This window comes from Neovison vison, chromosome 7 (assembly GCF_020171115.1).
Source record: "Neovison vison isolate M4711 chromosome 7, ASM_NN_V1, whole genome shotgun sequence".
In the NCBI taxonomy this organism is placed as follows: domain Eukaryota; kingdom Metazoa; phylum Chordata; class Mammalia; order Carnivora; family Mustelidae; genus Neogale; species Neogale vison.
Window position 1 is genome coordinate 156,368,985 of NC_058097.1, and position 25,203 is coordinate 156,394,187.

General features: G+C 38.5%; 2 protein-coding genes across 2 annotated transcripts; both read right to left on the reverse strand.

Moving 5' to 3' along the window:
* Positions 1-2,767: 2,767 nt before the first annotated feature.
* LOC122912697 (olfactory receptor 10A6) lies at positions 2,768-3,712 on the reverse strand. Its single transcript, XM_044258761.1, has one exon. It carries the CDS (start codon positions 3,710-3,712, stop codon positions 2,768-2,770), a length of 945 nt encoding a protein of 314 aa, XP_044114696.1.
* Positions 3,713-23,718: 20,006 nt separating this feature from the next.
* Positions 23,719-24,663, reverse strand: LOC122912698 (olfactory receptor 10A3-like). The gene has a single exon (XM_044258762.1). It carries the CDS (start codon positions 24,661-24,663, stop codon positions 23,719-23,721), a length of 945 nt encoding a protein of 314 aa, XP_044114697.1.
* Positions 24,664-25,203: the final 540 nt, after the last annotated feature.

Below are 25,203 nucleotides of genomic sequence, written 5' to 3' on the forward strand. Positions count from 1 at the left end.
CCACACCCCCGCCACTTCAAACCCCTCAGATTGTTTTTCAGAGTCCATAATCTCTCATGGTTCACCTCCCCTTCCAATTTACCCAAATTCCCTACTCCTCTCTAACAATATAAATTTGTAAAGCTAACAAAAAAGATCCAATGCATGCATAATCAATGTACCTAAAGATGCAAAGGTTCTTTTTTTCTCTTCCTTATGATTTTTTGACATTTTAATTCCAGTATAATTAACATGGTGTTACACTAGTTTCAGATGTAAAATAGAGTGATTCAACAATACTATATATTTACTCAGTGCTCATCACATGGTCTTCTTGATCCCCTTCACCTAGTTCACCCACACTACCCCCACCTGCCTCCCCTCGGTAACCACCTGTTTGTTCTATTGAGTTGAGAGTCTGGTTTTTTGGTTTGTCTCCTTTTCTCTTTGTTTGTTTGTTTTGTTTCTTATACTCTACATATATGAGTGAAACCACATGGTATCTATTTTTCTCTGACTGACTTGTCTGACTTAGCATTATATCCTCTCACTCCATCCATGTTGTTGCAAATGGTAAGCTTACATTCTTTTTTGTGGCTAAGTAATATTCCATTATATATATACACTTTTATTTATCCATTGATATATCCAGGGACACTTGGTATCTTTCCATAATTTGGTTATTGTAAATAATGCTGAAATAAATGTAAGGGTCCAGGTATCTCTTTGAATTAGTGTTTTGTATCGTGGGGGTAAATACCCAGTAGTCCAAATACTGAATCAATGGGTAGACAAAGTCCATAATGAAATATGTGAATTAAAGTTTGCATGGAGTAGCTCTGAAATACAATGAGCTTCAAGTGTGATTATCAGAGTGGTTGGCATCTGATTTTGTTTTTGAATAATGTGCCTTACTAGTAATTAAACATGCAAATGAGATGAACAAAGCATTGTGGGACAGAATACCTAGAACTGGCAAGAACTTTGCAAAGGGACACTCATACTCTGTTGGAAGATGTGGTTGGTTAAGCCCTACGGCAGGAAAATCTAAGATACTACCATTTATTAGTAATCTAGTAGGACATTCTTTGATCTGGCATTCTATTTCCTTAACTTTGATACACAGTAAATGCATGTGGAGGTGTGTAGAGGGAAATTCATATCAACAGTTTCATAATAGTGAAAAGTTGGAAGTAAAATATTCTCTTGAGGAAATTGGTCATAATGCAATGTTTACTCGTTTAGAATATGATGCACTTATTGAAAAGAACAAAACAATCTGCATAGAGACACAAAATGATATCCTTGAAAAAAGACATGAAATGGAAGACTTGGAAAACAGGGTGTAAACTCTTCTCCTCCTATTCTGATAAAAAGAACTGTATGTAAACCTGCCCAGTCCTTGGACATGCACAGGAAAAATCAAGAGCCTGGACATAAATAATTTAGAGTAATTAGCTCTAGCAATGGAATCGGGATGAGAGTTGAGGTATTTTTGAGAGACTTTTGCATTAGTTTATATATCTATGTACTCTTTGAATTTTAAAAAGTTAGTATTTTTGGGGGCGCCTGGGTGGCTCAGTGGGTTAAAGCCTCTGCCTTCGGCTCAGGTCATGATCCCAGGGTTCTGGGATCAAGCCCCACATCGGGCTCTCTGCTCAGCAAGGACCCTGCTTTCTCCTCTCTCTCCCTGCTTCCCTGCCTACTTGTGATCCCTGTCTATCAAATAAATAAATAAAATCTAAAAAAAAAAAGTTAGTATTTTTGTAAAAAAGTAAAGGCAAGGTTTCTATTTAAAAATACAACATGAAATGCAGCAGCATAAAATTCAGAGTAGAGATGGTATTAGCATCCTGGAAATTTCCCTAAATTGGCAATACTAATGAGAATGTAAACCTCAAATTCATATACCAAGCAACAGCTACATGTCTTATCCAAAATTACAGTATGAGAAATGGGTTTTTGAAAACAGTGAGGGTCAAAACAAGATGCATGAAGACTCAGAGGGGATTCCATGGGGGACAATTTGGACAAAGCTAGAAGAGTTCTCTAGAACTTAGGGTTCTCAAAGTCTTCCCTGGACCTACTCTGACAAAGGGAAAAGCAGGTAGGCATGGATGATCAGAGGATCCCACAAATATGTCACAGTTTCTGGAAGCTGTCTGTCAGGAGGATAATATGGGGCAATGTGAGTTCTGATGATCTGATGGCAGAGCAGTAGTAACAGAACAACAAACTCATCTTTATTATAAGGATATAAGCTGTGCTATACACCAATGCTTCCCCCACTTTAAAGTTGGGATCCTTGTAATATGCAGTTGGAATTCATGAAGTTTTTGGTGGGAGTTGAGAGTCTACATTTTTACATCCCACATGGAGTCCTTGTTTCTGGCCAATCACAGGAAACGGGTTTCAAAGAATGTTAACTGTCATGTTTATGTGACACATACTTTTGATCTCATCAGAATCTCTTTGAAGAATGTATCAGAAATAAAATATCAGTACATATAATAGAGGGTTGAAGTTGTTTATTGAAATGTCCTTCTAATGACACAGTCCACTAATGCCCTGGATGTTGTAGTACAGGAATGGATCAAGTGTTGTATTCTATGTTTTATAAAAAATGAATAACAGCAGTACACTGTCGAAGATAGGTATCCCTAATATTGAATGTGGAAAAATCAAATTAAACATGTTCATACATAGGAATATAGAATGTTTGGCCATTTTTTAAATTTATATAGAGTTCAGTCAAACAGTGACCAAATATCACGTCTTCTCAGTACTATCAGAATGGGTGTGAATCCACTTTTCTGCGCCACAGTTTCATCAAAGCTTTTTTCATCTCACTGTTTCTCAAGCTGTAGATCAGTGGATTCAGCAGAGGTGTAAGAAGTGAGTAAGACAATGACATCAGCTTCTTGGTTTCTGGGGAGTAGCCAGATTTTGGTTGTAAATAAGTCATACTGGCCGTGCCATAGAAGAGGGTCACAGACGTGAGGTGGGAGGCGCAGGTAGAAAAGGCCTTTTGCCTCCCAGTGGCTGATGGCATCTTCAGGATAGCAAAGAGAATCCGAATGTAAGACAAGAGAATCAACACAAAAGGAACAATGATAATCAAAACAGTACCAGTGAATGCATAGATTTCAAACAGAAAGGTATCTGCACATGCAAGTTCTAGCACTGCTGGGGTTTCACAAGAGATATGATTGATTTCATTGGGACCACAGAAGGGAAAACTGAAAACCCATGTGGTCTGCACAGTACCTAACATGAAACCTAAGGCCCATGACATTATAAGTAGTTTCATGAAAACCCTTTTGTTCATAATCATTGGGTAGTTCAGAGGATGACAGATTGCAGCAAATCGGTCATAAGCCATCGCCCCCAGGAGAAAACATTCAGTACCACCAAAAAAAAGGATGAAATACATCTGTGCAAAACAGCTTATAAATGAAATCGACGTTTTCTTAGTGGAGAGGACCACCAGCATTTCAGGCATAATGACTGCACTGAAACTCACGTCCACCACAGACAAGTTCTGGAGGAACAGGTACATGGGCACGTGGAGGCTCTGTTCCAAGGAGATGATGACTATAATGATGACATTTCCCAACAGAGTCACCAGGTAGACAACCAAGAAAACCCCAAAGAGCTGCTCTTGGAGTTCAGGAAAGTTAGAAAAGCCGAGGAGGATGAATTCAGCCACAGAGCTTTGATTTTGCCTTTTCATTTCAATGGTGGAGAGTATTTTGTTTTTAGGGACATTGTATACAAATTATGAAGTCAGAGTCCAATAGCTGAGAGTCTGCGTCTGCAATTCCCCCCAAATATTCTTGGCTGAAGATGTGAAGAGGAACACGTCCTGACTAAATTAATTTTGGTGATTTTAGAAATGGCCAATCACTCTGAATAATGAATGTTTTAAATAAAAAGGAGAAAGTGAAGAATGCCAGTTCTGGAGTCTTGTCTGAAAAGCACAAAATATTATCAAAGTGTTTTTGTGATGTGTACATTAAATAGTTTGGAAATTAAACCCGGCCTTAAAGTAAACGTCGATATTTATAACTGAGGTTCCATTTCCCACAACGTTGCTATCTATTAATATCATCTGTTTTTCTCAATTTTATGTAAGCAGAAATTTTAAAACTACAAATGTCAAAGAATTAAAAGGTAGTGAAATGAGAAAAAATATGCAAGTTGACAAACCACCTAATAATTTAAAGTTATAGGACAATTGACTTATTATGAATATTCACCATGTTCAAAATGCCTATGTGTGACTTGGTTCCTGTAATCTCAGCAGGAACAGAGGGCTTTGAACTTGGATGTACTTATCTTAGGTGATCTGTAAATTGTGTGAATGCCTTTAGGTTTACTGATTTTGCAGCCTGTCATGGCCAATTCTAGTGAGATTGACCTGCATGATTTTTTTTAAGAGAGAGAAAATGTGCTAGGAGCTGAGGGAGAGAGGAAAAGAGAGAATCTTGGGCTATGTGCCCAGTGCAGAGCCCAGAGCCCAAGCGGGGCTCAGTCTCACCACCCTGAGATCATGACCTGAGCCAAAATCAAGAGTTGGACACTTAACCAACTGAGCCACCCAGGTGCCCTGGCCTGCATGGGAAGTTTTTTTTTTTTTTTAAAGATTTTATTTATTTATTTGACAGAGAGAGATCACAAGTAGGCAGAGAGGCAGGCAGAGAGAGAGAGAGGAGGAAGCAGGCTCCCTGCTGAGCAGGGAGCCCGATGTGGGACTCGATCCCAGGACCCTGAGATCATGACCTGAGCCGAAAGCAGCCGCCTAACGCACTGAGCCACCCAGGCGCCCTGCATGGGAAGTTTTAAGAGCCACTTCTCAATGGCTAATCCTTGTGACCATAATAATATAGAATCATGTAGTTTCGATCATTCTGAAACTGTGATTTAAACATTTCCTCTGTCTCTGCTATCTCTTTCTTTTCTCCCTCTCCTACTACCTTTCTGATCAGGAAGTTGATTTAATCATTAATTATTAAATAAATACTGTTTGAGCACCTACAGTGTTCTGGGCTCAGTAATCACAGGGATACACTGATTTCACACTCCACAGAGAGCTTGAAATACTACATAAAATATCATTCCACTGTTTTCTCAGTTCTTGAATTCCTATCTCTTCTATCTTGCTCTGTTTTTCCTCTATTATCTCCAGCTGACACCTTTAAGTGAGGAAGCTACATTTTACATGTATAAATATGTATATATTGCCTAATGATAATATTTATACATTATAGATACATAAAGTCTAACTCCCTTTCCGAATATGAACTCCAGGAATCCAAGATTTTGTTTTCTTCATTGCTATATTCACAATGTCTACAATAGTCCCTGACCTATAATTGATACTAAACCAATGTTTGATGAATGATGGAATAAAAAAATGAGGAAATCCACTCTGGCTTTAAGAAAGAGAGTGCCAAAAAGAAGAGTGAAGCCAACATACAACACTGGCAAGCAGAGGTAATAACAAGGGTCTATGAGATATTTATGTAAGGGATTTGATACTTCTCAATGTGGAGGGAGTGTGAATAACCGAATCATAGCATGTCACCAGTGGAAGGTACAGTCGGTGGAAGGAGAAAGGCATAAGGAAGAAGATGGTCCTACTCAAAGCATGTGTATTTGATGACACCCTAGCGTTTCAATGGAGACCTACTGGCCTTTGTGTGATGTTTGAAAACCAGCAGAAGTACACTGTGAGAGCTGAGGAACCCAAGAGAACAGGACATAGCTCATGTCACCTTGAGTAAAGACCAGTAGGACATTAGCAGACAGTAGAAGGCAGCTTGATTTATTTCTAAGTTTGACCGTATCATCCATTAAGAGTAAATGTCCACAATGAATACTGTTATGCTGAAAAAAATAAATAATTTTTTTAAAAAAAGATTAAATGTCTATACTAACCATGCTAATCATCATTTGCGTATTGAAAAGACTCCTGGAATCAGTAAATTATAGTCACAGGATCAAACACTTGAAATCCATTTCTGATGAGAAAAAAGAATAAAGTGTATTTAGTTCCAAATATTTAGAATTGGATAGATCTTGAAAATTGGAAAATTTAAAGTGTAATGTAAATAGAATAGAAAAACTTTATACAATGGACTATAAGCATCTTATGAAGAAAAAAAAAAAAAGGCATTCATGACTGGTAACAAGCCACTGAATGCCCTGTCTGCACCTTTGCTCTGGAAGTTAGAGGCCCAAATCTGTTTTGCAGAACTCCTAACAGAAAGATTTAGGCAGATCACTCCCTAAGTAGGTTTCACCCTTCCAGATGAGGAGATGGGAGTAGCACTTATACCAAGTTCCCTTTCAGTTGCAACAGTCTAAGATTTGAGATTGATGTGTGCAGAGTACTTACATCTCTAATCATTGCCTCAATTTTTCTCTGAAAAAAAGAGAAAAGAAAACTCACCAGCATCAAAACCAAGGAGTCTACTTATGGCAATGTGTCAGCTGTGTCCAGTGATTCCTGAGCATGGACACATCACTTCAACAGCATCTCCACGATCAGTTGGAGAGGAACTATAAATGGAAAATCCACCAACACACACACACACACATACACAGCAGAATCCTCCTTTCTTACCTATCGACTCTGACTCTTGAAATTTCTCGGTACTGTATCAGAAGTTTTACCTCTACTCAAAAGCTACCTGCTCATACATACAATTCAGTGCTTCGGGGCACTGATTCTAGAACATTATATGACACTGAATCATATGCCCTGTAGAATCGCTCCCTGGAGAACGTGGAATTGTGTCATAAACACCTTCTCCTATTTTTGCATGATGACTAAAGAGGCTTGACCTTGCCCCCCCCATGAGAACCCTCAAGAGCACACCCCTGGAGAACCCCATGAGAATCCTCAAGAGCACACTCCTTCATATTCCTAATGGGGATAAGTACCTCTTCACACAAGAGACTCAGTTCACCATGACATCTCCAGTAGGAGGTGAAAACAGAGGCTGACTAACAGTTGTAAACTGGGAAAGAAGAGATCAGTGATGTGAGAGTGTGAGGGAAGGCAGGTGAGCTACAGGTAGAGGATGATTGGGCGAAATGCAGTTTGGGTCATGGTGGGAAACTAGCTAAGGCAAGTGGATTGAAGCCGAGTTCTAGACAACTGAATGTTTACTCCCACCATCCAAGAACTTCCAATCATTTGTAGAAGAAATATAGAGCCACTGAAAACTTGTGAGAAAAATATCATTACAATTGATTGTATTGAAAGAGCTTTCAAACTATGACTCCAATGATCTGGACTAGTTGTGAGATTTGAGCAAATCATTTAACGTTTACTGCTTCTATAACTCTCTCCATAAAATAAACATAATGTGATGAATCTCATTGAGTATATAGGAAAATCAAGAGATTCAGAGATCAGTCGACACTGGGTGGACAATCAAGGAGACCATTTGGCTCAGTCCCCACAGAGTGAAGAGCTGAATCACTCTGCAGATTTGGCTCTGTGCTGAACTGGACATTGTGACTGAATGCAGGTTACCTTTGTCTACTTCTCGCTGCACTTTCCTAAAGCAGGTTCCATTCTCAAGGAAGCTCACCTCCCCCCACAGCAATAAGGCTGCCAACAACACTTAGGGATTCATTCTCTCTACTCTGTGTCCAGTGGGAAATAGAGCCATTATCCTGAGGTAAAGGGATTTTCACTTCCACATTCCAACCCAGGAATCCCTCCCATGTCATTCACCATGGTGGAATTACACTCCATCGTGAAACAGTCCCATGCCCCAGGCAGGGGAATGCTGCCTCATATGTATTCTCTATGATTCATGCCCCATAGTTCCCATGGGAACTTCTGTCATATATGGTCAGTTTCTTGTGTCAGTGATGGTAACACAGGTGATGTACATGTTATGAGTGTTCATCAAGATGTAGGGTCACAATTGTACACTTTCTTCCATGTGTGTTAGACTGGAATGAAAAGTGTATAAAGACATTTGACTCTCTTTTTTTTTGCCACATATCCTCATCTGTTTTGTTTCCTAAATTCCACATGTAAGTGAACTCCTGTGGTGTTTGTCTTTCTCTGACTGACTTATTTTGCTTAGCATAATACAATCTAGCTCCATCCATGTCATTGAAAATGACAAGATTTCATTCTTTTTATGGCTGAATAATATTCCACTATCTATCTATCATCTATCTATCTATATATCATCTATCATCTACCTATATCTATATTTTGATCTACAGATAGATAACATATCTTCTTTATCTATCTCTTTCACTATATATCTATGTCTGTAACTAATTTTATATATATATATATGTAGTTTTATAGATAGATATAGCATATCTTCTTTGTCCACTCATCAGTCAATGGACATTTGGGCTACTTCCATAATTTTGCTATTTTTGATAAAGCTGCTACAAATAGCTGGATGCCTGTGTACTTTTGAATCAGTATTCTTCTATCATTTGCATAAATATCTAGTAGTACAATTGCTGCATTGTATGGTAGTTCCATTTTCAAATTTTTGAGGAACCTCCACACCATATTCCAGAATGATTTATAAGTTTACATTCCCACCATTATTGCAAGAGTGTTCCCCTTTCTCTACATCCTTTCCCACAACCTGTTGTTTCTTGTGATATTAATTTTAGCCATTCTGAATGGTGTGAAATAATATCTTATTGTAGTTTGGATTTGCATTTTCTTGACAATGAGTGATATTGAGCATCTTTTCATGTTTCTCTTGGCCATCTAAATGTCTTCTTTGGAAAAACGTCTGTTCAGGTCCTCTGTCCATTTTTTAACGATTATTATGGGCTTTTTGGTGTTGTGTCATGTAAGTTTTTATATATTTTTGATACAAACCCCTTTATTAGCTATGTCATTTGCAAATATCTTCTCCCATTCATTCAGTTGCCTTTTTGTTTTGTTGCTTGTTTCCTATGCTGTGCAGAAGCTTCTTATTTTGATGTAGCCCCAATAGATCATTTTTGTTTTTTGTTTCCTTTTCCTCAAGAGATATATCTAGTAAGAAGTTGCTACAGCCAATGTCAAAGAGATTATTACTGCCTGTATTCTTCTCTAGGATTTTAATGGGTTGATCTTACTTTTGTGTATGGTGTAAGAAAGTGGTCCAGTGGTCCTGGGTGGCTCAGTTGGTTAAGCAACTGCCTTCGGCTCAGGTCACGGTCCCGGTCCCGGAATCGAGTCCCGCATCAGGCTCCCAGCTCCATGGGGAGTCTGCTTCTCCCTCTGACCTTCTCGCCTCTCATGCTCTCTCTCTCAAATAAATAAATAAAATCTTTAAAAAAAAAAAAAAGAAAGTGGTCCAGTTTCATTCTTCTGCAAGTTGCTGTCCAGTTTTCCCAATACTATTTGTTGAAGAGACCATCTTTTTGCCATTGGATATTCTTTCTTACTTTGTCGAGGATTAATTGACCATATAGAAAAATGTTGCTATAACCAATGTGAGAGAAATTACTGCCTGTCCACTCTTCTAGGCCTTTTTGGTTTCAGGACTCATGGTTAGGCCTTTAATCCATTTTGAGTTTGCCTTTGTGTATGGTGTAAGAAAATGATTGTTTCATTCTTGTGTATGTGTTATCCAGTTTTCACAACACCATTTGAAGATACCATCTGTTTCTTATTTCGTAATTTTTGCCTTCTTTCTCAGTAAATATTTGACCATATAATCATGGGTTTGATTGTAATACCTCCAGATTTTTTCCTCTTTTTTTTCCAATTTATTTATTTTCAGAAAAACAGTATTCATTATTTTTTCACCACACCCAGTGCTCCATGCAAGCCGTGCCCTCTATTATACCCACTACCTGGTACCCCAACCTCCCACCCCCCCCGCCACTTCAAACCCCTCAGACTGTTTTTCAGAGTCCATAGTCTCTCATGGTTCACCTCCCCTTCCAATTTACCCAAATTCCCTACACCTCTCTAACGCCCCTTGTCCTCCATGCTATTTGTTATGCTCCACAAATAAGTGAAACCATATGATAATTGACTCTCTCTGCTTGACTTATTTCACTCAGCATAATGTCTTCCAGTCCCGTCCATGTTGCTACAAAAGTTGGGTATTCATCCTTTCTGATGGAGGCATAATACTCCATAGTGTATATGGACCACATCTTCCTTATCCATTCATCCGTTGAAGGGCATCTTGGTTCTTTCCATAGTTTGGCGACTGTGGCCATTGCTGCTATAAACATTGGGGTACAGATGGCCCTTCTTTTCACGACATCTGTATCTTTGGGGTAAATACCCAGGAGTGCAATTGCAGGGTCGTAGGGAAGTTGTATTTTTAATTTCTTGAGGAATCTCCACACTGTTCTCCAAAGAGGCTGCACCAACTTGCATTCCCACCAACAGTGTAAGAGGGTTCCCCTTTCTCCACATCCTCTCCAACACATGTTGTTTCCTGTTTTGTTAATTTTGGCCATTCTAACTGCTGTAAGGTGATATCTCTAAAATTTGTATGGAATCAGAAGAGACCCCGAATCGCTAAGGAAATGTTGAAAAACAAAAATAAAGCTGGCGGCATTACCTTACCTGATTTCAAGCTTTATTACAAAGCTGTGATCACCAAGACAGCATGGTACTGGCATAAAAACAGACACATAGACCAGTGGAACAGAGTAGAGAGCCCTGATATGGACCCTCAACTCTATGGTCAATTAATCTTCGACAAAACAGGAAAAAATATACAGTGGAAAAAAGACAGTCTCTTCAATTTATGGTGCTGGGAAAACTGGACAGCTATATGTAGAAGAATGAAACTCGACCATTCTCTTACACCGTACACAAAGATCAACTCAAAATGGATAAAAGACCTCAACGTGAGACAGGAATCCATCAGAATCTTAGAGGAGAACATAGGCAATAATCTCTTTGATATCAGCCACAGCAACTTCTTTCAAGATACGTCTCCAAAGGCAAAGGAAACAAAAGCGAAAATAAACTTCTGGGACTTCATCAAAATCAAAAGCTTCTGCACAGCAAAGGAAACAGTCAAAAAAACAAAAAGGCAACCCACGGAATGGGAGAAGATATTTGCAAATGACAGTACAGACAAAAGGTTGATATCCAGGATCTATAATGAACTCCTCAAACTCAACCCACATGAAACAGACAAACACATCAAAAAATGGGCAGAAGATATGAACAGACACTTCTCCAATCAAGACATACAAATGGCTATCAGACACATGAAAAAAATGCTCATCATCATTAGCCCTCAGGGAGATTCAAATTAAAACCACATTGAGATTTTTTCCTCTTTTTCAAGGTTGCTTTGGCTATTTGGGGTCTTTTGTGGTTCCATACTGATTTTTAGATTATTTGTTATAGTTCTATGAAAAATGCTGCTGATATTTTGAAGGGATTACATTAAATCTGTAGATCGCTTTGGGGACTATGAACATTTTAACAGTATTTGTTCTTCCAATCCATGAGCATAGAATGTCTTTCCATTTGTTTGTGTCTTCTTCAATTTCTTTCATCAGTGTGTTACAGTTTTCAGGGTACAGGTCTTTCACCTCCTTGGTTAAGTTTATTCATAGGTATTTTCTTATTCTTGGTGCAATTGTAAATAGAATTGTTTTCTTATTTTCTCTTTTGTCTACTTCATAATTAGTGCAAAAAAGTAATAGATTTCTGTACTTTGATTTTATATCCTGCAACCTCACTGAATTTTTTGACCAGTTCTAGTAGTAGATGTAAAAGATTACTTAAGGAAATCATTCAAGGATCAGGGATATGAATAGTATCTAGCTCATAAAGTTGTTGTGAGGATTAAATGAGACAAATATTGGCATTTGATACAATGCCTGGCATACAAAAGCTATAGCTTGTGATCCTTTTGTTGTTGTTCTTCTGTGACTACTATTGCTATTATTATTATTACAGCTGATCCTCACAGTATCTCAAATGGTATTATTATTATCATCATCATGCTTTTATGATGAAGAGGCTAATATTCAGAAAGGAGAAGGACCTGTCAAAACATGGAAAATGGCAGAGCCAGTATATGAAACTAGGGTAATTTCACTCTTGCTATGTATTCCTGGTGGTTCCTCAAAGCCATGCTGCCTCTCCCTTCAATCATATTTCACACATATGCAATTAACAAAGATGAATATTGTATACTTAATTTATACTTGTATTTTCTAACTCATCACACCTTCTACTATATCCTTCAAACATGCTTTTGACAAGCATATAACACCAAAATAAATTCCTTTGTTTCTTCTTTGACTAAAGCCCAAATCCATCATAGGTAGTGGTAATTTCCTTGTGGTTTTGCCCTGGTATATCCCTGGAAATTTATAATTTCTCTCTTGCAATTTAAATCATTTATACATCAAACTTGCTGACCTATTGTGGTGGACATGAAAGTGTGCTGTTCAGATCCCTCTCCCAGAAAGAGTCACTGCCCAGATGCAAAGGAGATGATTATTTGACTCCTGTGTGCTCCTTCATGGTCAGACTAAGCTTCCAAGTCAAGCCCCACTCTTCTGGGAAAGTCCACAGTCAATGACCAAGCAAGGGTCTTGTCACTTCTGACCCATGCAGGATGCTCCTAATGGACAATCCAGAGCTCCCTGTCAGGTGTGCAGAAGACTCTTCCAGGCCTGTGTACCAGTCAAAGGGCTTATCCAACACAATCCTGTTTCAACCCTTTTTCTTTCCCAGGTATCTTCCTTCCCTGGGAGGACTCCATCTCAGTGTCTTCTTCCCAGAGAAACTAGCAAAGATGGTACACAAAGTAGTGAAATCAGACAGTAAAATAGGGATTGGAGACTGGATCATTACCACCTGGCTGGCCTGTAGATCCCATCCTTTCTGCTGTGTGGTGTATAGAAATCTCCTGACATAACAGGAAATTCAGTGATGAAAAAAAAACTTTCAGAAATGATAACTTGGAATTATGTAAGTATGGAGGGAGAGGTACTGGCATCGAAATTAAGAGTGGGTTGGAGATTACACATCAGAAGATAATAGAATTATACAGTTGTTACAAAATTCCTTTGAGCCAGCAAGTAGATCACAAAAAAAGCTGAGTGCAATGAACAGACCATTGAAAACTAAGCTCAAGAGCTTTGGAGAACAGAGGCAGGTGGAACTACTCAGAGGAAGGGAAGATGGGCTGGTCAGTTTGAAGGATGACAAAAAACACACATCAGATTTTATGCTGTGAAGAGGAACTTCTTTGAATTGTTGTCTTGCACTGTAGCTTACTAAGCTAAGGACACATTTGTGTCCCCAGCCAGTATCACTTTGCAAAAAATTTCATTTCTTATCTTAGAAACTGGGTACAAGTTCCCACTAAGAGGAAAAAATCCCACTCTGGTGCCTAAAAGAAAATTTAGAAAAAGAGCTATGAAAAAAGGACAGGGTTTTCAGAGGGAGAACAAATTGAGGAGGACAGTTAGGAAACGGGAGAAATAAGGAAGATCAGCTTAAGGAAAGGCATTTTCAATAGGTTTAAAGGAGGAGTAAGAACTAGTCGAAAGGTGGAATAATAAACATACCAGATAGAAACAAAAGCATGTTTTGACAGTCCTAGCCCAGAATGGGATAGTGACACCAAAAACGGAAAGCAAACCTTGCACCAGGAAGGTAGGCAAGGGAATGAGCGGGGACAAGGGCAGACTGCAACATGAAAGAATAGAAAGCACCGGCAAGGCCCAGTTAAGCTGGGCTACACCCACCACACTAAAGATGTTTTTCATCCTGAATCCATAGAAACCCACTGAAATATTTAAACAAGGAGAGACATCATAAGATTTACATTTTTTTAAGATTTTATTTATTTGTCAGAGAGAAAGAGGGAGAACACAAGCAGGTAGAGCAGCAGGCAGAGGCAGAGAGAGAAGCAGGCTCCCTGCTGAGCAAGGAGCCCAATGCGGGACTCAATCCTAGGACCCTGGGATCATGACCTGAGCCGAAGGCAGCAGCTTAACCAACTGAGCCACCCAGGTGTCCCAAGATTTACATTAAAAAAATTTTTTTTTAATTTGACTGAGATCACAAATAGGCAGAGAGGCAGGCAGAGAGAGAGAGAGAGAGAGAAGAAGAAGGGAAGCAGGGTCCCTGCTGAACAGAGAACCAATGCGGGGCTCGATCCCAGGACCCTGGGATCATGACCTGAGCCGAAGGTAGAGGCTTTAACCCACTGAGCCACCCAGGCGCCCCCACGATTTACATTTTAAATGTTCACTTATTTCCTGTCTCCATTGATTGTGGTTGGAAATCTTGGCATCAACTTTGACACCAGGAAAGCATGATTTCCAGTATCAGTCCTACCATCTGCCATGAGCTTGAAGCTGGTACTACCAGAGTGGCTGCTATTTAGAATAGAATGAGCAAAGGAAACAGAACAAAAAGTATAATGTGAGTGAATATTTGAAACTAAAGAGAGAGAAGAAGCCACATCAAGGAAGGTAGGAAATGCAGAGACAGAGGAAAAGATTGAAGGTGCTGCAGATGGGAACCAGTCATGGAGAGAGAGGGACACAGGTGATACACACAAGAAGAACACCTCCCCAGTGCCTTTGGCTGGGACGCGAGAGAGGCTGATTGTGAGTTCTTTGGAACCAACAAGGCTTAAAGCCTGAATTTTAAAGGTCAGTGGGTTTGGCTGGGATAGAGCTCTAAGGGTGCTGCCCTCCTCCTAGAGAGAAGGTAGGCAAACTACCTAGGACAGATGGTGGAGTGGAAACAAAGATCTGAAGAATGCCTGGGGTTCACAGTGGGGAGATTATCCCCTCTTCATGGAGCTCTTCCCTGAGATGTGGTGTTGAGGAAGATGACCCTCCAAGGACAACCTCTCTGAAGGCAGATGCTTAACTGACTGAGCCACCCAGATGTCCTCCAGGAAGAATTAAAAAAAAAAATGAACAAGGAAAAATAAGGAGAGAGACAAACCAAGAAACAAACTATACAGAGCCAACTGATGGTGACCAGAGTGGAGGTCAGTGGGGGAGAAGGGGGGAATAGGTACTACTAAAGAGTAGTACACTTATCACTATGAGCAATGAGTGATGTATAGAATTGCTGAACTGCTCACTCTATTGTACACCTGACACTCTGTGCTAACTATGCTGGAATTTAAATAAAATGTACTAACTCTGCTGGAATTTAAATATAAAAACAAAAAAAGTGGGGCATAAAAAAATAAAATAAACACAGAATCACTTATCTGTGGTAAACAACACAGAGCCATGGACACTGGCTGCCTAACCTGCTTATACCAAGTCCTACACTCCTGTACTCTGGTGGTACTGCCTTTCTCTGTAAAGCTTGTCTGAATCCCACTGCAGCAGGCCCTTTCCTCAGAATACCAGCACAAACCACTGCCCACACCATGTCTCCTAATCATAGAGTTCTACAGGGCCCCAGTTCGAGTGGAAATAGTATCAGGTCTCATTTAACAAGAAGACCAGAACACACCTAGTTAAAACTCACCATCTTCTGGCCAAGGACCAAACACTGGCCACACAGGCAAGGAGAACTGCAGATAACTGGCCCAAAGGAAAAAAGCAACCAAAACACAACATCAGAGTGCATGTAGCACAAACTAGAGCCATTCCCTGAAGTTCCAGGCCCAGACACCATATGCCCTCTTCTTCATAAAGCCATTACTCTCAGGAAAAGAAAACATCATGAGCCTTTCTAACACAGAGAAAAATACAGAGACTTAGACAAAATGCCAAGACAGAGGAATTCATCCCAAATGAAAGAACGAGATAAGGTCACAGCCACAGATCTAAGAAAAACCTATATAAGTAACATACCTGATGGAGAATTTAAAGGAATAAACATGAGGATACTCTCTGAGTTTGAGAAAAGCTTGAAGACATCAGGGAGGCCCTTACAACAGAAACAAAAGAGTTTAAAAAAAAATTCAGTCAGAGATGAAGAATGTAGTAACTAAGACTGGAAACAGACTATGTAATGACCACAAGGACAGAAGAATCAAAGGAATGAATAAATAATATGGAGGATAAAATAATGGTAAATTAATGAAGAATTATTATGGAACATGAGAATAGACTTAGATAACTCAGTGACTCCATCAAACATAGTAACATTCGTATTATAGGAGTCACAGAAAAAGGAGAGTAAAGGGGGCAAAAAATTAATTTGAGGAAATCATAGCTGAAAACTTCTCTAATCTGGTGAGAGAACACATCCAGATCCAGGAGCGCAGAGAACTCCCATCAAAATCAATAGCTCAACCCCAAGACATATTATAATTTAATTTGAAAAATATAGTGATAAAGAAAAAAATCTTAAAAGTAGCAAGACAAAAGAATTCCCTAACTTACAAGGGAAAATCCATTAAGCTAGCTGTACATCTCTCACAAGAAATTTGGCAAGCCAGAAGGGACTGACATATTATACTCATGATAAATAGGAAAAATATGCAGCCAAAACATTTTATCCAAGAAGGTTATTATCCAGAATAGAAGGAAAGATAAAGAGTTTCCAAGACAAACAAAAACTGAAGGAGTTAATGACCACTAAACCAGCCCTGCAAGAAGTATTAAAGGGAAACTCTGAGTGGGAAAGAAGGACCAATAGCAACAAAGACTAGAAAGAAACAGATAAAATCTCCAGAAATAGTGACTTTACAAGTAATACAATGGCACTAAATTCTTATTTACCAATAATTACTCTGAATTTAAATGGACTAAATACTCTAGATAAAAGACATGGGGTGTCAGAATGGATATAAAAACAAAACCTCTCCATCTCTGCCTACAAGAGACTCATTCTAGACCTAAAGACACCTGAAGATTGAAAGTCAAGGGGCAAAGAAACATCCATCATACAAATGACCATCAAAAGAAAGCCAGAGTAACAATATTTCTATCAGACAAACTAGACTATAAACCAAAGACTACAACAAAAGTTGAAGAAGGGCACTATATAATAATAAAGAGGACAATCCAACAAGAAGATCTAACAGTTGTACATATTTATGTGCCCAACATAGGAGCACTAAAATATATAAAATAATTAATAACAAGCATAAAGAAACTCATTGGTAATAATACAATTAGTCTAGGGAATTTTACACTCCACTTATATCAATGATATCATCATTGATATCATTATATCATCAAAACAGAAAATCAGCAAGGAAACAGTGGCTTTAAATGACACATTGGATCATATAGACTTAACAAATATATGCAGAACATTTCATCCTAAAGCAGCAGGACACACATTCTTTTTACATGTACATAGGATATTCTCCAGAACAGATCACATATAGGTCACAAATCAGGCCTCATAAGTACAAAAAGGTTGAGATCATACCATGCATATTTTCTTTAAAAAAATATTTTTAAAAATTTATTTGAGAGAGATAGAGAGAACAAGAAGACCCTGCCCTGAGCACAGAGCCCAACATGGGATTCCATCTCATGACACTGAGATCACCACCTGCGCAAAAACCAAGAATTGAGCACTTAACTGTTTATTCCACCCAAGTGCCCAATACCATGCATATTTTCTGAACACAATGCTGTGAAACTTGAAGTCAACCACAGGAAAAAATTTGGAAAGACCACAAATATATGGAGGTTAAACAACATACTGCTAAACAATAAATGGGTCAACCAGGAAACCAAAGAAGAAATTTTCTAAAAACACATGGAAAAAAATAAATAAATAAAAATTAAAAAACACATGGCAACACATGAAAATGAAAACACAATGGTACAAAATCTATGGGATGCAGGAAAACTGGTCTTAAGAGGGAAGTACATAGCAACATAGGCTTACCTCAAGAAGCGAGAAAAATCTCAAATAACCTAATCTTACACCTAAAGGAGCTGGAAAATGAGCGACAAACAAAACCTAAAGCCAGCAAAAGGGAAATTATAAAGATTAGAGCAGAAATAAATAATATAGAAACTAAACAAAAAAACAATCCATGAAACTGGGCATTGGTTCTTTGAAAAAAAATTAATAAAACTGATAACCTTTAGCCAAATTTATCGAAAAGAAAAGAGAAAAGATCCAAATAATTAAAATCACCAAAGAAAATGGAGAAATAATAACCAACACCACAGAAAGATAAACAATTAGAATATTATGAAAAACTATATGTCAACAAACTGGACAACCTGGAAGAAATAAACTCCTACAAACATATAAATCACCAAAACTGAAAAAGGAAAAGATAGAAAACTTGAACAGACTGATAAACAGCAACGAAATTGAATCAGTAGTAAAAAAAAAAAAAAAAAAAAAATCTCCCAACAAACGAAAGTACAGGGCCAAGGGTTTCATAAGTAATTCTACTAGACATTTAAAGAAGAGTTAAATACCTATTCTTCTCAAACTATTCCAAAAATAGAAAAAGGAGGGAAACTTCCAAATTCATTCTCTGAGGCCAGCATTACCTTGATACCAAAACAGGTAAAAACTGTAGTAAATAAGAGAACTACAGGCCAATATCCCTGATGAAACTGGATGCAAAATTTCTCAGTAAAATATGAGTAAAAATATGAGTAAACGGATTCCAATGACACATATTTTAAAAAATCACACACCAGGAACAAGTGGAATTTATTCTTTGGCTGCAGGGCAGTTCAATAATCACAAATTAACCAACATGATATATCACATTAATAAAAGACAAGAACCATATGATCCTTTCAATAGATGCAGTAAAAGTATCTGACAAAGTATAGCTTCCATTCATAATAGACACCCTAAACAAAGTAGGGATAGAGGGAACATACCTCAACATAATAAAGGCCATCTATGAAAAACCCACACCCAGTATCATTCTCAAAGGGGAAAAACTGAGAGCTTTTCTTCTACCATCAGGAACCAGACAGGGATGTCCACCTTCACCACTGGTATTTAACATAGTACTGGAAGTCCTAACCTCAGCAATCAGAAAACACAAAGAAATAAAAGGCATGCAGATCGACAGGGTAAAAGTCAAATTTTCCCTGTCTGCAGATGACATGACAGTCTATATAGAAAACCCAAAAGACTCCACCAGAAAAATTGCTAGAACTGATACACAGATTCAGTAAAGTCACAGGATATAAATTCAATGTACAGAAATCTGTTGCATTTCTATACACCCATAGTGAAGCAGCAGAAAGTGATACCAAGTAATCAATTCTATTTACAATTGCACCAAAAACCATAAAGAACCTAGGAATAAACGATCTGTATTCTGAAAACTATAGAACACTTTCAAAAGAAATTGAAGAGGACAGAAAGAAATGGAAAAACATTTCATGCTCATGGATTAGAAGAACAAATATTGTTAAATGTTCATATTACCCAAAGCAATCTACAGATTTAATGCGATCTGTGTCAAAATACCAGCAACATTTTTCACAGAGCTAGAACAAACAATCCTAAAATTTGTATGGAACCACAAAAGACGCCAAATAGCCAAAGCAACCTTGAAAAGGAGAAACAAAGCTGGAGACATCAGACCCTGACATCAGTTCCAGATTTTAATCTATATTACATAGCTGTAGTGATCAAGACAGTATGGCACTGGCACAAAAATAAACACATAGATCAACAGAGCAGAATTGAAAACTCAGAAATGAATCCACAACTATATGGTCAATTAATCTTGGACAAGGTAAGAAAGAATATCCACTGGAAAAAAGAGGGTGTCTTCAACAAATGGTGCAAGGAAAATTGGACAGCAACATGCAGAAGAATGAAACTGGATCACTTTCCTATACCATACAGAAAAGTGAACTCAGAATGGATTAAAATAATAGTACAGACAAAAGGCTGATATCCAGGATCTATGAAGAACTCCTCAAACTCAACGCACACAAAATAGATAATCATGTCAAAAAAAATGGGCAGAAGACATGAACAGACACTTCTCCAATCAAGACATACAAATGGCTATCAGACACATGAAAAAATGTTCATCATCACTAGTCATCAGGGAGATTCAAATTAAAACCACATTGAGATACCACCTTACACCAGTTAGAATGGCCAAAATTAGCAAGACAGGAAACAACGTGTGTTGGAGAGGATGTGGAGAAAGGGGAACCCTCTTACAATGTTGGTGGGAATGCAAGATGGTGCAGCCATTTTGGAGAACAGTGTGGAGATTCCTCAAGAAATTAAAAATACAGCTTCCCTATGACCCTGCCATTGCACTACTGGGTATTTACCCCCAAAGATACAGATGTAGTGAAAAGAAGGGCCATCTCTATCCCAATGTTCATAGCAGCAATGGCCACGGTTGCCAAACTGTGGAAAGAACCAAGATGCCCTTCAACGGACGAATGAATAAGGAAGATGTGGTCCATATACGCTATGGAGTATTATGCCTCCATCAGAATGGATGAATACCCAACTTTTGTGTCAACATGGACGGGACTGGAAGAGAGTATGCTGAGTGAAATAAGTCAAACAGAGAGAGTCAATTAGCATATGGTTTCGCTTACTTGTGGAGTATAACAAATAACACGGAAGACATGGGGAGATGGAGAGGAGAAGGGAGCTGAGGGCAATTGGAGGGGGAGATGAACCATGAGAGACTATGGACTCTGAAAAACACTCTGAGGAGGGTGGGGGAGCCTGGTGGTGGGTATTATGGAGGGCACATATTGCATGGAGCAGTGGGTGTGGTGCATAAACAATGAATTCTGTTACACTGAAAAGAAATTAAATTTAAAAAAAAGAATGAATTAAAAACTTATGTGAGACCAAAAACAAAACAAAAACAAAAACAAAAAAACAAAAAAGCACTGAAATCCAAGAGGAGGATATAAACAGTAATAACCTCTTTGACATCAGCTATAGCAACTTCTAACTAGATATGTCTCCTGAGGCAAGGGAAACAAAAGCGAAAATGAACTGTTGGGACTATATCAAAATAAGAAGCCTCTGCAAAACAAAGGAAACAATCAACAAAAAGACAACCTACTGAAAGGGAGAAGATATTTGAAAATGATATATCTAATGGAGGTGTTAGTATCAAAAATAGAGAAATAATTTATATAACTCAACACACACACAAAAAAAACATACTAAACAGTTAAAAAAAAATGGGCAGGGGACATGAACAGATATTTTTCCAAAGAAGACATCCAGATGGCCATCAGATGCATGAAAAGATGCTCAACATCACTTATAGTCAGAGAAATGCAAACCAAAACTACAATGAGATATCACTTCACACCAGTCAGAATGGCTAAAATTTACACCACAAGAAACAATAGCTGTGGGTGAGGAAGAGTGGAAAGGGGAATCCTCTCAAGCTCTTGGTGGGAATGTATTCTGGAATAGCCACTCTGGAAAACAGTATGAAGTTTCTCCAAAAAGTTAAAAATGGAACTACCTTACAATCCAGCAATTGCACTACTAGGTATTTACCCAAATGATACAAGAATACTGATTCAAAGTGGCATATGCACCCTGATGTTTGTAGCAGCATTATAAGCCATAGCTAAATTATGAAAAGAGCCCAGATGTCCATCAACTGATGAATGCATAAAGAAGATGTATTATATTTATGTGATGGAATATTGCTCAGCTATCAAAAAGAACAACAGAGGCATCTGGGTGGCTCAGTGGGTTAAAGCCTCTGCCTTCGGCTCAGGTCATGATCTCAGGGTCCTGGGATCAAGCCCCGCATCAGACTCTCTGCTCAGGGAGCCTGCTTCCCCCTCTCTCTCTGCCTGCCTCTCTGCCTACTTGTGATCTCTGTCTTTCAAATAAATAAATTAAATCTTAAAAAAAAACAATAGCTTGCCATCTGCAATGATGTGGATGGAGCTAGAGAATATTATGCGAAGCAAAGTAAGACAGAAAGACAAAAACCATATGATTTCAGTCACATGTGGAAGTTAATAAACAAAACAAATGATCAGGGAGGGGGTAAAGAGAGAGGAAAACCAGGTAACAGACTCTTAACTATAGAGAACAGATTGATAGACACCCTAGATGGGTGGGGGGATGGATGAAATAGGTGATGAGGATTAAGGAGGGCACTTGTCCTATTGGGCACTGGGTATTGTAAGTGATGAATCACTATATTGTATACCTGAAGCTAATTACACTGTGTGTTAGCTAACTAGAATTTAAATAAAAATCTGAAAAAAAGAGAAAGTGAGTAATTGGTTTGGGATTTAGACTTTCAGGGACTTTTTTTTCCCTCCTGGATGGACTTATTTAGTTGATCACCTTAAGGACTATGAGTAGGAAATTTCTGGACAAACATTAATGAAAGGATTTCCACGTGTCTGTTTAGTGCCCTACTGTAAAGAAGATTACCCCTCATTTAAATGTTATTCAAACTGGTTTTGGCCATTTGATACCAAAATTTCTTTTTGTGAAAATCCAGTCAGTTTTACATCTCTACTTCTCATTTTTGGAAGAGGCAATATTAACTAAAAATTGTTTTTTCCACAGCTGAATGATAATAGGAATAGTGCTTTCCCCCTTTATTACCATCCCTGGAAGAGAAACTAAGGGCAATAGGAGCTCTTTTGATATAGATTCAACAAAGGGCCCCCTCCATCTATGAATACCGACAATAAAAGGGCAAGCAACCATTAAATGTTCTAAAGGTTGCAAGATGATAAATTATTCCAGGGAATATCACACAGTTAGTGATGTGACTCAGGACCACAGAAAATATGCATAAATAGTTCATAATCACTTGGTTTCCCACAATAAGAAAAAGGAATCATCCAATGTTTATAAACAAAGTGTCTGGGGGCACATTGGGCCTACAGAGGGAAGTTTAACAAGTCACTAAAAACAGTGGTCTATGAAGTGAAAAGAGATACTAGTAGTATGAAGCAAGACTTCAGGAACGTTCTCATGTAGTTCTTTGCTCACCATCATTGGGTGAAAATCTGGAAATAAACCAAGAGAACTCCTGTTTTGGATAATAATCTGTGTGGATCCGTGAAGTAGAACAAGTTTGGTCTCCTCAGAATACCTATTTTCCCTACTCATTCACGGAATAGATTTCCACTCCAGAAAGAAAAGTCTCATCTACATACTGGTGTCTTGAAGCTCTACCCCATTAGTGCAGCAGAATTAGTGCATTCAGGTCACCCTGAAAAGTAACAATGACTTTGTAAAGCAGTTCTGCCATAGCTACTAAAACTTGTAAGCACACATGCCTTTCCTTCCATCAGACCTACACTGATGAATCTATCAAAAATAAAACATCAGTAGTTATCAATGTATGGAACTAGGTGTTTATTGAATTTTTGTCTTTAAAATGACAATCCATAATGACCTAGATGATCATAGTGGAGGAACAGATTAACTGCTCCGTATTTTATTTATTTATTTATTTATTTTTAAAGATTTTATTTATTTATTTGACAGAGAGAGATCACAAGTAGGCAGAGAGGCAGGCAGAGAGAGAGGAGGAGGCAGGCTCCCTGCTGAGAGAGAGCCCGATGCGGGACTCGATCCCAGGACCCTGAGATCATGACCTGAGCCGAAGGCAGCGGCTTAACCCACTGAGCCACCCAGGCGCCCTGCTCTGTATTATATTTAAAAAGTAATGACAAGAGTACACTATCAAAAATATGGATCCCCAATATATTATTGACCATGGAAAAATAATAAATGAAGCATGATCATACCAAGAAATGCAGAATGTTTAGCCACTTAATAAATTTAAGTAGAGTTCAGCCAGTGACCAAATGTCACATGGCTTCTCAGCACAATCAGAATGGGTGTAAATCCACTTTTCTGAGCCACAGTTTCATCAAAGCTTTTTTCATCTCACTGTTTCTCAAGCTGTAGATCAGTGGATTCAGCAGAGGTGTAAGAAGTGAGTAAGACAATGACATCAGCTTCTTGGTTTCTGGGGAGTAGCCAGATTTCGGTTGTAAATAAGTCATATTGGCCGTGCCATAGAAGAGGGTCACAGACGTGAGGTGGGAGGCACAGGTGGAAAAGGCCTTTTGCCTCCCAGTGGCTGATGGCATCTTCAGGATGGCAAAGAGAATCCGAATGTAAGACAATAGAATCAACACAAAAGGAACCATGACAATCAAAATGGTGCCCATGAATGCATAGATTTCAAACAGAAATGTATCTGCACATGCAAGTTCTAGCACTGGGGGAGTCTCACAGAAGAGATGATTGATTTCATTGGGACCACAGAAGGGAAAACTGAAAACCCATGTCGTCTGCACAGTAGCCACCATGATCCCTGAGACCCAGGAGAACATTATTAATTTCATGAAAACCCTTCTGTTCATAATCATTGGGTAGTTCAGAGGATGACAGATTGCAGCAAATCGGTCATAAGCCATCGCCCCCAGGAGAAAACATTCAGTGCCACCAAAAAAAAGGATGAAATACATCTGTGCAAAACAGCTTATAAATGAAATCGACGTTTTCTCAGTGGAAAGCACCACCAGCATTTCAGGCATAATAACTGTACTGAAACTCACGTCCACCACAGACAAGTTCTGGAGGAACAGGTACATGGGCACGTGGAGGCTCTGTTCCAAGGAGATGATGACTATAATGATGACATTTCCCAACAGAGTCACCAGGTAGACAACCAAGAAAACCCCAAAGAGCCGCTCTTGGAGTTCAGGAAAGTTAGAAAAGCCGAGGAAAATGAATTCAGCCACAGAGCTTTGATTTTGCCTTTTCATTTCAGTGGTGGAGAGCATTTTGTTTTTAGGGATATTGTATACAAATTATGAAGTCACAGTCCAATAGCTGAGAGTTCAAGTTGGAAATTCTTGGCAGAAGATGTAATGAGTTCATTTTGACAAGCCTCCAAGTTGGCAAATTTTGAGAATAGCCAATATGTTGTAAGAAAGAACCTTTCAAATACAAATGAAATGAGGAATTTTGGCTCAGAAATCTTGCTTTTTAAGTTTGAAATAGCAGGTGTCCTCTGGCAACTTTTTTGCTAGATTGAAAATAAATCCTATTTTTGTCTACGGCCATACCACCCTGAACGCGCCCGATCTCGTCTGATCTCGGAAACTAAGCAGGGTCGGGCCTGGTTAGTACTTGGATGGGAAAATAAATCCTATTCTTAAAACATAGATCCATTGTCCATCACATTGATGTTTGCATCTCTGTTCTTTTTAATTGTATTTCGCATATAATTTTTCTAATAAAGATTTTGAAATAAACAACAAAAAGGACAAAAATTTATAACTTAATTCAAAATTAAAACAAAT

Excerpts from the sequence above, each read along its gene's own strand:
- LOC122912698 (XM_044258762.1), bottom strand. The coding sequence starts at position 24,663 with ATGAAAAGGCAAAATCAAAGCTCTGTGGCTGAATTCATTTTCCTCGGC.
- LOC122912697 (XM_044258761.1), bottom strand. The coding sequence starts at position 3,712 with ATGAAAAGGCAAAATCAAAGCTCTGTGGCTGAATTCATCCTCCTCGGC.